This window comes from Entelurus aequoreus, linkage group LG12 (assembly GCF_033978785.1).
Source record: "Entelurus aequoreus isolate RoL-2023_Sb linkage group LG12, RoL_Eaeq_v1.1, whole genome shotgun sequence".
NCBI lineage: Eukaryota > Metazoa > Chordata > Actinopteri > Syngnathiformes > Syngnathidae > Entelurus > Entelurus aequoreus.
Window position 1 is genome coordinate 13,241,678 of NC_084742.1, and position 14,099 is coordinate 13,255,776.

Genomic DNA, 14,099 nt, shown 5'->3' on the forward strand with positions numbered 1-14,099 from the left:
ACACTATTTGATTGATTTTAATTATGATTATTTTTTATGATGATTATTTTTTATTATTTTAATTTCAATCATGATCATTTTAATTATTTTATTTTTTACTTTGCCTTGTAATTTTTCTGTAAAGCACTTTGAATTGTCTTGTTTGCGAATTGTATTCCATAAATAAACTTGCCTTGCCAAAAATGCCAATTAATGAATGACAGGTCGCCTCTTATGAAATTATTCTAAGCCCCGAGAACCCATGACTGATAAGTCTATAATGGCAGTAATTTTGATAAACACAAAATCCCCTTTGTGCGCTGTGTGAGGCGTGTACTCAGAGGTACTGGGTTCAAATCCTTGCCTGATGTGTGTCAAGAAGAAATCTTAATTTATGTTTTCATTATGATATATAATATATAAACACGCACGCACGCACGCACGCACGCACGCACGCACAAACACACACACACACACACACACAAAAATGTAATATCAAGCAAAGGTTTGTTTATTCCAGCAATTACATTTACTAGATGAAACTAATACATGACTTAAGCTCATAACATGCAACACACGATAATTCAAGCCTTCTTTTGATATAATTTTGATAATTATGGTTTACAGCTTATGAAAACGTTGAATGCAAAATCTCAGAAAATTTGGGGTTTTCAGTAACTGTGAGCCATGATCATCAAAATTATAACAAGTAAAGGCTTGACATATCTCACTTTGCATGCAATGAGTTCACATGTTAGTTTCACAAGCTGAATTGCTCACATGAATCGATTGCTGCACGATATTCCAATTTTTTGAGTTTCATCTGTATATACACATACATATACATATACACACACACACTTGTGTATATACATACACACACACACACACATTTGTGTGTGTATATATATATATATATATATAAATATATATATATATATATATATATATATAAATATACATATATATATATATAATATATATATAAATATACATATGAATGTATATATTTGCTTATTCCGATACATGAATAAGTGTGTGTGTGTATATTTAAACACACTCACACACACAAATATACATACATATACTGTAGTTGCTCTGTAAACAAACCCTGCTCACTCTGCGTTGTGCCTTGTCTGCCTGGAGCTGCTGTGAAGTAGTCCCTATGATTACCGTGATAACCCGTATATCAATCAAATGATCAGATTCCAACCATTGGAATACTTTCTATAGTTTAAGACTTACGGTAATTTGAAAACATACGTGTTTTTTTTGCCAGCAACAGTTTTGAGGTTAAAAGGTTTAAAAATAATTGTTTAGAGTGGGTTTTTTGTTTTTTTAACCAGGTCTGTTAAAGGGTGTCATTTCATGGCTTTCATAAAAAAATTCAATTTTAAAAATGAACATTTTGTACTTTGCGGAACCAATCAACAGCGATAAACGAGGATTACTGTATTGAACAATTTATTTTTCATTAATTTATATATAAAACATGCATCAAATAAAATACAAACTTGTTTAAAAAAAGTATCAAAATAGTTTACATAAATTTAAAAAAGTGTGAAAACATTTTGTAATGGGAATGGGGCCAGGGGTTCAAAATAAAATCCTTTTTAAAGCCCCAATTTAACAGAGTTCAGATCAATCTAATGCAGCGTGATAGTCAACATTTAAAAAAAATCAATTAACCAATAGATGACTCTCGTGGCAAGTCACGTGGTCTTACATTCCAACACAGCTCTGCCGGCTGCCATTAGTTGGTGAGCTTAGCATACACTTTATGTGGTTGGCAATATTTAAAATAGAAAAGAGGAGATTTATTTATCAAATGTCTTTCGGGTGGTTATGTCATCCTACCGAGTAGGGGCTTCAAGTCCAATTCAAACAGATGACCACAAGGATGGCTCCGACAGTCATCACAAGCTCAATGTTCCCGCATAAAAAGGGTCCATGTGGCTCAAGGCTGAGCTGAAACAAAAGCGTCCCATTTCTTCTGCCACATGGCCTGACCCGCGTCCTTAAGATGGTCCGGCAGCGAGCTGTACCTGCGGGCAGAGAGAAGCTGGTGTGAACTGACGCTACCAAAACAAGAAGCTGTGCACATAGAGCGCCACCTGATGGAGTTGAGGGCCAGTTCTTTCAGGGTGCCCAAGTTTGCATTCAGGCCCCCAATGCCCATAAAGGCTTGATAGAAGTCGTACGCCAGGCCTGTGGTGCCGAACATGGATGGGTCGTCTGAGCTGATCACCATCGGGTGGCCCTCAGACATGAGCACCGCTGCAGGGTGGTTCCGCAGGTCTGACACCAGTTTCAGCACCTAAGGAACACAGGCCAATTAGGGTTGTCAGAGGTCACACGATAATAACCAGCTAACAAACGTTTCCTTCAACCGATTTGTTTTTTCATGCGTGACACTCAGTCCGTACTGTGCGGTAGTACAACAGCAGGGATCCTAGTACATTTTTAATTATTCGGTAATGTGGCATGTTAGGAAAGTTTTGATCAAGTGAATGAACTGAGTCAAACAGAACTAAAACATTAACTCTACGGCATAACTAATACATCCTTTTATTATTGTGCAGTGCGGAATGTTAGAAAAGACTTGATCAAGTGAAAATACTCAAAATAACAATGGGAGGTTTTGAGAGAGACTAACCTTATGACAGATGTATCCTATTGTTTTGGCGACATCTAGTGGTCGCAATCATCATTAATTTGAACTGATATTGTACCAAATCCCAGTACCTGAGAATCGATACTGGTACTCAATGCTACCAATTTTTGGTACTTTTGTGTGCGTTAATAAGTATTGTTTTTTATATATCTCTTTTTTGTTGCAACATTTAAAACTTAGTTGATTATGATAACTGCTGTCCAGGTGTTATATTTTGTTTTATTATAATAATTATCTGTCTCAATTGCAAGTATGACTTTACGTTTCAAGCAACACCGGCCCGTGGCATAGGCCGTATAGGCAAATGCTAAGGGCGCCGTCCATCAGGGGGCGCCACGCCAGATCCACAAATGTTGGAGAAAAAAAAATAATAATAAGTTGGTACTATTATTTCTAAATACAAAAAATAATCCCACGTTAATTAAAATGCAAAGTAAAGCCTATTTAATAGAAATATTATTTGTTACAACATTACGCCCCTCCCCCCATCCCCCCGCACGGTGCGCTCCCTCCCTTCCCGTATCATGACTCTTACCACATCAAAAAATCAACACAAGATGTCAAAACAGCCAAAACTGTCAGGTGCCCAGGGAAGAAAAAATAGAAAAGAAGAGGAGGAGAAACGAGAAAAAGACAGAGGTAGCAGGTAGGTAACGTTAGCCTACATGAAATTATTTGTCTGTTACAGAATGTGATAGTAACCTGGCTTTTTAGCATTAAGCTAATGTTACATGATTCGGCAATTGCTAATCAATAAATAGCTAGTTCTGTTTTAACGTCGGGTTAATATTGTGGAGGGGGCTAAATTGTTATGGAAAATAATAATGTAACGTTAGGTAATTACAGTACTCCCACCTTACATTCCTCAGGGACATTTGTATTAGATCTTTTAAGCAGGTGTTTTTTGTTTACATTATTATTGCCTTCTGGTTAGCTAATGTTTGCCCTGCAGGTAATAGTCACTTTTCCACCCCTTTATATATTGGGTATAGTTGTAAGCCTAGTTGTTAAAGTGCACCTCATTAATGTTAATTAAGCAATATCACATGAGAGGGAATTCTGTTTTTTAATTTGAGCACTGCTGTGATTCGGTTAAAGATAATCATAACATAACATTCTCATATAATATGTTAATTTGCTTTCTTTAAGTAAAAAAAAAGGTCAAAGACAAAGCTATTCGGTTTCTTGTGAGTATATACACTTCACTGCCGATGTGGGGGGGCGCCACCTAAAATCTTGCCTAGGGCGCCAGATTGGTTAGGGCCAGGCCTGGTTTCAAGTCCAAGACGTTGGATGGCTACTAGTAGTATACTGTATAGAGTATGTGGTTTTTGTTGTGCCCTAAAAAGTGTTAATGTTTTAAGTATTGTACTTATTACACACCAGCTGTTTGATTGTAACGTGCATCTTAGTTCTAGTTTTCATTAACAAATTTGGAGGTGTTGAAATCAATCCCTCCATCTATTTTCTACCGCTTGTCCCTCTTGGGGGAAAAGTTTTTTTATTATATACTACCCCAGCATGTCCACTTTAAACAAACTGGTCTGATCATGCCGACAAAGAAGCAAGGCGGTATTGTGCAACAATGGCCACACCCCCATGTAATGTACCCTATATATATATACACATGTAACAGCCACAGACACTTCAATAAAATCCCCTGACGAAACAAGCTTGTAGGGATGATATAGCCTCTTGTGTTTTTTCCTGACCTAACGTATATTCTGCTCTACCTCGGTATTGAGCACTGTATAACGGATAAACCACAGAAACCTTGACTAATTATATATATATATATATATATATATATATATATATATATATATATATATATATATATATATACACAGTATATATACACAGTATATATATATGACACAACCCTTTTGAATATCTCCCTACTTCTGAGGTCTCGAAGTTGGCAAGTATGAAGTCAACAGATGCTTATTAGACCTGGTTTGAGATGGGGCACAGTTCCACCGCCACGTTCCTTTTCCTGGAGAGCTCCTTAGCGATCGGGTGGTGCGCCAGTGCGTATCCGTGGCCAATGCGGCTGGTATTGAATACGAGCGCATCCAGAATGTTCTGATCCACCTCGGTGCCTTCCTCATCTGCAAGGAGAGAAACAACTTCAGCACATATTTAGTATAAACGCGTTTTACAGGATTCACGCACTGGTCTCTCCCGCGTGAAAGAAGTAGGGCAGCGTGACGCCCAGTTGGTCAGGCAGGGAAAGAGCGTCCCGGAAGTACCATAGCGGCCTGCCGCTGTCTTCCCTGCCCACCTGCAACAACACAATGTTAGCAATGTCACCCTCATGGTGTTGATTCCATTAACGATTACTACCAGGTCAAATCCTGCAACCACATCAGGGAACGACTTCTGCAGCTCAATGGCCTCCTTCACTGCCGCTTTCACCTCAGAGGCACTCAAAGCTCTGGAAAACAATATCAATACATTTAAAAAATCAGTATAGGTAAAAGTGTGTAATGCTGTACTAATTACTGGTGCTTTCTCTATAAACTCCTGATCAAAGTTAAAAGGGCAGCTGAAAAATTGCAAGAATACATATTTTGCACTGTTGGATTTTAAATACATTTCTAACCCAGGAACAAACCACTGATTTCCGTATACTATTGATCTTGGTTGCGTATGGGTTGCTCAGAATTGTTTTGTTTTTTGGTTACATTTTATTTTCATAATTACTGTAACAATGCTTGTTCTACCTGTAGTTAAATCTCTGGAAAATGTATTAAAACGTATTGGATTTAAAAAAAAAAAAAGATGGTTCGAAGTAGCGCTTTAAAAATGCAAAAAGAAGATATGTGAGTGAGACTAAAACATTTGAGTACACAATTTACTGTAAACAACTATGGATGTATGGAGGTTATTTTGTGTCTTTATTACCAAAGGTTTTTTTTTACATTGAATTTGAATTTTTGGCGTTTGAATTATCTGCACTGAAATTCAAATTATGCTGACAATTTCATTGTGTGAGCAAAATGTGCATTTAAAAATTTGGTTTATAAAAATTCAATGTATAAAAATTTAGTGAAAAAGAACAATTCAGTGCATGACAAATTCAATGCAGAAGCATTCACAATTCAAGACCCGCTTCAGGTAAATAAAGAATAAAGCAATCGATTGTGTCTCTCATGTGACATACTGCATGTCAAATTCCAATCCCAGTTTAAAAAATGTACTTACTGTGTAATCATTTTGTGTTTTTGATTTCATGCTGTGCCTGTCATAAATAGTCATAAATAGCATCACATTACATTCCCTCAAGGCAACGTAGAAGTGTACCCCCTATCCTTTATTTATTTATGCATGATCCCATGCCCCTCTCAGTTGATACCAGCCCCCAACCTTAATTCGGGCCAAAAGTCTAAATGTGAAAAAATTAGAACATACGATTTTAATCTGAAAAAGAAAGATCTGCAACTGAAAAAAATTAAGTTTACAAATAAACAAATACAAATTAAGATTTCAATAAAAATAAAGCTCAAATATCTAAATATATGACAGTAAAAAATGAAAATGTGTTCAAAGAAATAACCAGAATTAATCATAATTATATTCAAACCTGTTTCTGTGCTTTGTTTTGTTAGTACTATTTTATTTTCAAACTTACTGTAAGATTTTCCTACATGTACTTGAATCCCTGGAAAATTAATAGAAATATATTTGATAAAAAATGGAAGGTAGTAAGTAGTGCTTCAAAATACAAAAAGAAAATATGAGTGTGAGACCATTTTTTGTGTAAACAACTATGAAGGTTAATTTGTGTTTTAATTGCCAAAGGTTTTTTTTTTACACTGAATTTATGCAACTGAATTTTTTTGTGTTTTAATTTTGTCAACTAAATTTTAATTATGCTGACAATTTAATGAATAAAACTTTTCAAGCAAAATGCATTTGTCAAAACAGGGTTTTAAAACATAGCTTATAAAAATTGAGTGCAAAAAAAAATAAATCTGCTAACAAAAATCCCCCCACCCCCTCAAAAAAATATCACAGCGCCCCCGACTATTTCAGAAGCACTGGTCTTGTCGAATTCAAGATTGTCAAAATATATTTAACTATTAGGGTGTGCTATTACACTAAACTATGAATTTACCGTATTTTCCGGACCATGGGGCGCACCGGATTATAAGACTCGCTGCCGAGAATGCTCTATTTTTGATCTTTTTTCATATATTAGGCACACCAGGTTATAGGGCGCATTAAAGGAGTCATATTGAGATAGGCTCCAGCGACCCCGAAAGGGACAAGCGATAGAAAATGGATGGATGGATTTTTTTTTTTTTTTTCTAAATGGAAATGACATGTTCTACATAACATGTAATGGTGGTTCTTTGGTCAAAATGTTGCATAGATTGTGTTTTACAGATCGTCTTCAAGTCGCTTTCTGACAGTCACTTCCAGATGTACCGTTTTGCGGGCAGCCTTATTTTTTGTGGCTCACCTTCGGCAGTGTCTTCTGCCTGTCATCTTTGTTGTAGCGGTGTAGCGTGCAAGGACGGGAGTGGAAGAAGTGTCAAAAGATGGAGCTAACTGTTTTAATGACATTCAGACTTTACTTAAATCAGCAACGGAGCAGCATCTTCTCACCCAAAAACAACCACACCGGAAATGTGTTTCGTGAAAAACCGTCCGACCTAACTCTCTAATAACTAAAGTTCCTTGGGTAAATAATGTAGACTCACTACACCGGTATGTTTTAGCGCTTTCATGGTGAGTTTACTGACAGATATAAGTAAGAACTTTACACTAGTTTATATTAGAAATGGCAACAGCGGAGGATGAATGTCCCATAACAAGAATATAGAGAAATTTAAGAATATTTTTGACTACGGTGTCAGCACGGACTACAAAGCCGGACTCGCGCAATTTTTCAGGATTTACGCAGATTCCAAATACAGATCAGCAGGTACCAGAAGGTAAGAAAAGTTTATTTTGCATAATATTGTGAAACAAAACACCAGATAATACAGATTATACAAACACCATAATAATACTCGTATGTTTAATGAGCAGACAGTCCTTCAAGCGGTGCGGCTTCATAGCTTACCAAAGTCATACTAAAACATTTTGATAGATTTTTTTATATTTTCAACGGAACATTTAAAATGTTGGTGTTGTTTACTTGGGACATATTTCCATCATAGTGCAGTCTACACGTATCTCTTATGTTTGACTGCCATCTACTGGTGACACTTAATCATCACCTAATGTACCAAATAAAATAGCTTCAGGGTGGGTATGCTCAACCAAAATCATTCCTTACATTAGGCGCACCGGGTTATAAGGCGCACTGTTGAGTTTTGAGGGGAAAAAAAGGATTTTAAGTGCGCCTTATAGTCCGGAAAATACGGTAAGTAGACTTATGGGCTTGCGAGTGGCAATTGGGGCGCTGGCCGTGAGTTTCAGTTTGAGGACCTAGACTAATTTCTTGATAAGATCAAGTCCTGCAATGAATGACACAAATAAAAAAGCAAATACGTACCTGTGCACTGACATGATGAGGCGAACTCCGAGAAAGTCAGGATGATCTTTGACAAACTTCTTTGTGACTTCCTGGAATGTCCTCAGCGTCCACATCTTGTCATGGATCGTTCCGTCCAGCTCATACGCCTGAGAATAGGGTTGCAACAATATCAGAAATTCCGTAGTCAATACCGATACCTATGAATTTCCATGATTTTCTGTACTTTTTCCATACTATTTAAAAACTGAACTAATGTCAATTTAAATTCACTCCTTTATTGAAAACTACCGGTATTTCAAAGTGCCAAGTACTTAAGCACTTAAATGCTTTGACATGCTTTTTCACAAATTAAAATATCAGTAAGAGCTGCCAAGAAGTAACTATAGATTCCAAAAAGAACAGCAGTTATATAACCTCCTAGTATGTCTAAACACCACACTGCTCAAAAATATGATCATAAATAACAATAGTCAAGTATTTTACATTGCAAAAAGAACAGCAGTGCAGTGGAGCCTTCAAGTATACAAAACAATTTTGTTGTCAATATTATTTCAATATGGGGGCAGTGTGACATCATTGTGTCTGTCATTTGTAATGAAATAGGCTAATAAAAAGGCTGAAACATATATTTTATTCATTGTTGGTGTCAACAGTTCAGCCTTTTCTCATTACATTATGTCTATTTGCTCTTATTTTTACATGTTATTCCTACAAAGTGCTATAAAAAAAGAGGCCCCCAGCCACACTTTTGATTTCCTGATAAAATAATTAAAGCAGTGGTGATTAAAATGTTGCCAGGCGACAGAAGAGTGTCTCTAAGCCAGGGGTGCCCATTACGTCGATCGCGAGCTACAGATTGATCGTGGAGGGTGTGTCAGTCGACCGCAAGCCAGGCATTGAAAAAATAGACCTAAAAATTTGCGATCATAAATATTCACTATGATGTCAGTTTCGTCACTTGATTGAAGTAAGAGTCTCCAAAAGTAAGCGCAAACAAGCTAGCAAGCCACGGAGTTTGCCGTCAATGTATTTCTTGTAAAGTGTATAAAAACGAGTATGGAAGCTGGGCAAATAAAATGCCAAAACCAACCCCTTCAATGTGGTTGAAATATGTGGAAGTTGTCAGCACTACTGTGAATCTTGTCTGATTCCAATCAATGCAAGTCATCCGAATCAGGTAATACACCAACTTATATTCTTGTCTGCATGAAAGAAGGGAATCTATATGTTAAACATGCATGTATTTTGTATACCTTTAACATGTGAAAAATGGCACAAAAAAATAAATAAATAAATACAATTAAAATAAAAATAAAAATATACATATATAGATAGATGCATGTATGAGGTAGATCACATCGACTTCGTCATTTAAAAAGTAGCTCGCGTGCTGAAAAAGTGTGGGCACCCCTGCTCTAAGCTGTGTTTTCTTAGCACTTATGGAAGTGTTAAAAGTTCTAAGTTGCACGCTTCTGGAGCTTTCCTGAACGCTGTGGTAATGCACAATCCCTGGGCTTGTGGTGGCGGACCTACGCTTTCACACGCACTGTGAATCCTTTCGTGACCGCTTGTATTTGAGTAGCGAATAAACGTAAGATAAAACTCTTTCACTTTTAATAAGTACCTCTACTCGCTAAATACAGCGACACAGTGGCTAAAGTGCATCACATATAATTTCTGCTACGTCTTATCTCTTATTCACAAACCTTGGACAGACCACTGCGGAGTTCCAGATACATGATGTTGTCCTGGTGGAGCTCATAAAGGCCTTGAGATAAGTAGTCCCTCAGCACGGGGGCGTGCCTGACCAGGCCGGCCATAGCAATGAAGGCCTTCTCAAACTTCTCCCACACAACGTCCTGGTTTGGGTAGTCGCCATCGGGGTCTTCAGTGACCAGCGTTAGATGCCGCATCAAGCTACAGACCGAGCATCCATGAGATCAGCTTCCAGAAGGAGTCAGTGCTGCTGTTTCTTGTACTACCTGGTGTCGAAGGCAGCCGGGTCTGCGTTCTTGGCCCTGAGGGTGTGCAGCAGCTGCCAGTGGAAGCAGTCCCAGCGTGGGAAAGGTTGTCGCTGGGAGAAGATGAAGCGCACAGAGTTGTCCCACGTAAAGCAGACGTAGCAGTGCGGCCGGTACGTCACGTTCTTCACCAGCCATTCCACGCTCACAAGAGTGGAACTGTGGACGTGAAGGGCGGCGCCTACACCAGACAGAAAAACACTTTTGTCTCTGAGCCTTTGGACAAGTAAATATTGACATAGAAAATATTTAACAACATTACAATACAATTGATGTGAACGCTCATCTCAGCATTAGCCAATTGTAATAACATTTGAAACGCACTACCTCATTGAATAAATACTTGTCTCTCAGCATTCACATAATTTTATTTTTTACAAAACAGCACTTGAGATAGGCTCCAGAACCCCCGCGACTCCGAACGGGACAAGCGGTAGAAAATGGATGGATGGATGGTTTAAAAAAGTAAAAATTTTGATGCACTAGTGTGGTTGTGAATGCTCATCTTCTAGAATTTACAAAGCACATGTCTACAGCGCAATATTTTGGTTCCAAAACTTTGTGTGAATGAATATTTCGGATCCATGAAAAGGTGTATTTTAGGTCCAAAATGTTTTCCAATTAATATTTTGGATCCAAAACAATGTGTATGTGTGTATATGTATATAAAAGCTATGTTGTCTGGGGGCTTCTATGCCCCCTGGTAGGGTCTCCCAAGACAAACAGGTCCTAGGTGAGGGATCAGACAAAGAGCAGCTCGAAGACCTCTATGGAAATACAAGAACAGAGACTCAGATTTCCCTCGCCCGGATGCGGGTCACCGGGGCCCCCCTCTGGAGCCAGGCCCGAAGTTGGGGCACGATGGCGAGCGCCTGTCCCCATGAGCAGCCCGAAGAGGCAACGTGGGCCCCCCCCTTCAATGGGCTCACCACTCATGGGAGGGGCCATAGAGGTCGGGTGAGATTAGAGCTGGGCGGAAGCCGAAGGCAGGGCACTTGGCGGTCCGATCCTCGGCTACATAAGCTAGCTCTTGGGACGTGGAATGTCACCTCACTGGGGGGGGAGCCTGAGCTAGTGCGCGAGGTGGAGAAGTTCCGGCTGGATATAGTCGGACTCACTTCGACGCACAGCAAGGGCTCTGGAACCAGTTCTCTCGAGATGGGTGATTCCCTTGTCCTACTGGGGGACTTCAACGCTCACGTTGGCAACGACAGTGAAACCTGGAGAGGCGTGATTGGGAAGAATGGCCGCTCGGATCTGAACCCGAGTGGTGTTTTGTTATTGGACTTTTGTGCTCGTCACAGATTGTCCATAAAAAACACCAATTTCAAACATAAGGGTATCCATATGTGCACTTGGCACCAGGACACCCTAGGCCGCAGTTCCATGATCGACTTTGTAGTTGTGGCATCGGATTTGCGGCCTCATGTTTGGGACACTCGGCTGAAGAGAGGGGCGGAGATTTCTACCGATCACCACCTGGTGGTGAGTTGGTTGCGATGGTGGGGGAGGATGACGGACAGACCTGGCAGGCCCAAACGTATTGTGAGTGTCTGTTGGGAACGTCTAGCAGTCTCCTGTCAGAGAGAGTTTCAATTACCACCTCCGGAAGAACTTTGAACATGTCACAAGGGAGGTGCTGGACATTGAGTCCGAGTGGACCATGTTCCGCACCTCTATTGTCGAGGCGGCTGATTGGAGCTGTGGCCGCAAGGTAGTTGGTGCCTGTCGTGGCGATAATCCTAGAACCCGTAAGGGATGCCGTCAAGCTGAAGAAGGAGTCCTATCGGGTTCTTTTGGCTCATAGGACTCCGGAGGCAGCGGACAGGTACAAACAGGCCAAGCGGTGTGCGGCTTCAGCGGTTGGAGAGGCAAAAACTCGGACATGGGAGGAGTTTGTGGAAGCCATGGAAAACGACTTCCAGAAGGCTTCGAAGCAATTGTGGACCATAATCCTACGCCTCAGGAAGTGGAAGCAGTGCACTGGCAACACTGTGTATGGTGAGGATGGTGTTCTGCTGACCTCGACTGCGGATGTTGTGGATCGGTGGAGGGAATACTTCAAAGACCTCCTCAATCCAAGGTTGCTGAGGAAGTTAAAAATCTCCACAGTGGCTCCGCCCGGAGTTCCTTAAGGCTCCGGATGCTGTTTTGGTTGACAAGACTCTGCAACATTGCGTGGACATCGATTAAAGGCCTCACCTTTTCTCTTCCAAACATATTGCTGGTGCTTTAAATGGGACAATGAAAGAGGAGGATTACCTCCAAATTCTTCAGGACAACCTAAAATCATCAGCCCGGAGGTTGGGTCTTGGGCGCAGTTGGGTGTTCCAACAGGACAATGACCCCAAACACACGTCAAAAGTGGTAAAGGAATGGCTAAATCAGGCTAGAATTAAGGTTTTAGAATGCCCTTCCCAAAGTCCTGACTTAAACACGTGGACAATGCTGAAGAAACAAGTCCATGTCAGAAAAACAACAAATTTAGCTGAACTGCACCAATTTTTTAAAGAAGAGTGGTCAAAAAATGCAGCAATTAATATTTTGGGTCCAAAACAAAGTGTCAATAAATAGTTTGGGTAAAAAATATGTAAATTAATATTTATGGTCCAGAAAAATGCATAAATTTACATTTTGGGCCTAAAAAATGTGCCAAATATTTTGGGTCCAAAAACGTGTCAATGAATATTTTGGATCCAAAAAATGCATTATTGATTATTTTGGGTCCAACAAAATGCATAAACATGTTGGGTCAAAAAAAATGTGTCAATGAATATTTTGGGTACCAAAAATGTGTATTAACATTTTGGGTTAAAAAAAACAAAACATGTAGTAAAAGTGTAAAAACTTTTATGTGTCTAAATAATATGGGTCGGTGTGAATAATCATCTCTCAGCATATACAAAGCACATTTTTGAAGCGCAATATGGTTGTGTGAACTTGTGTAAATCAACATTTTGGGTGTAAAAAAAAAAATGTGTCGGACATTTTAAGTCCAAAAGTTAATTCATGCTCATCACAAAGTACCATTTTGACACACCACTGAATGATTGTCTCTCAGCATTTATACATTACATCATTTAATAGCATTGGCATTAGTGTAAATTATGAATTGTATAGTGTAATATTTATAGTGCAGAATAGCATATACTTGTCTTGTTGGTGTCATCACTTCTCTCAGCATAACACAAATGTGTGTGAATGCTCATCTACAGTGTAGAAGGTGGGGGATGACACTTTCAAAGTCTGCTCACCTTTGGGCATTTCCTGCAGCAACTTGAAGATGGAGCTTCTCTGGATGAAAGGCTTGGCCTTAAAGAAGTGGAGGGCAGGTGGGAAGACGTCACCTGACATCTCTTGCTCTTTCATTTGGTGAAGCTTGGCATCCAGCCTACGCTCGGCTGGAGTGAGCGCCACCTTGCCTCCCGTCTGTCGGCTGGCTTCCTGGCGCATCAGCTGGTCCCGCCTGGTCAGGTCTGGCATCCCAACAGCCACTGTCCAGAACCAGAGGAGAGTCGCCGCTTGGTGGAGTGACGGGGCCCCGACCATGGCTACCACTGGGATGCGCTGTTCACCTCCTACTTTGGACCACACAGACATAGTTAAAAGACAAAAAAAATATTTTTAGCATCAAATCAGTGTAACCAGAAGAAGGTAAAAAAACAGAACATTAGAATTACTACAATAATTGTCAAAGTACTTACAAATATGAGCAGCAGCGTCTCCACTCCGCCGTCTCCTGAAAGACTGACTGCGCTTGTCTGTTGCCCAACAAGTCAGCAAAATGCTAAGAGCAGCTGCATAATTGGGACATTTTTGTCTGACAAAGAGCATGTGATTAACTAATGAATGGAGCGTGAATAGGCAACGTGGATAAACTGTAGTGTGTGTGTGTGTGTGTATGTGTGTGTGTGTGTGTGTGTGCGTGAGAGAG

At 39.8% G+C, this 14,099-nt stretch overlaps 1 protein-coding gene across 1 annotated transcript; it reads right to left on the minus strand.

The window, feature by feature from the left end:
- Positions 1-1,479: 1,479 nt before the first annotated feature.
- On the minus strand, positions 1,480-14,079 carry ada2b (adenosine deaminase 2b). Its single transcript, XM_062064794.1, has 10 exons — positions 13,870-14,079; positions 13,420-13,746; positions 10,127-10,346; positions 9,851-10,061; positions 8,163-8,290; positions 5,000-5,090; positions 4,829-4,937; positions 4,607-4,764; positions 2,094-2,296; positions 1,480-2,024 (listed from the first exon to the last, which is right to left on the minus strand). The coding sequence occupies exons 1-10, from the start codon at positions 13,997-13,999 to the stop codon at positions 1,937-1,939; spliced, it is 1,665 nt and encodes a 554-aa protein (XP_061920778.1). The 5' UTR covers positions 14,000-14,079; the 3' UTR covers positions 1,480-1,936.
- Positions 14,080-14,099: the final 20 nt, after the last annotated feature.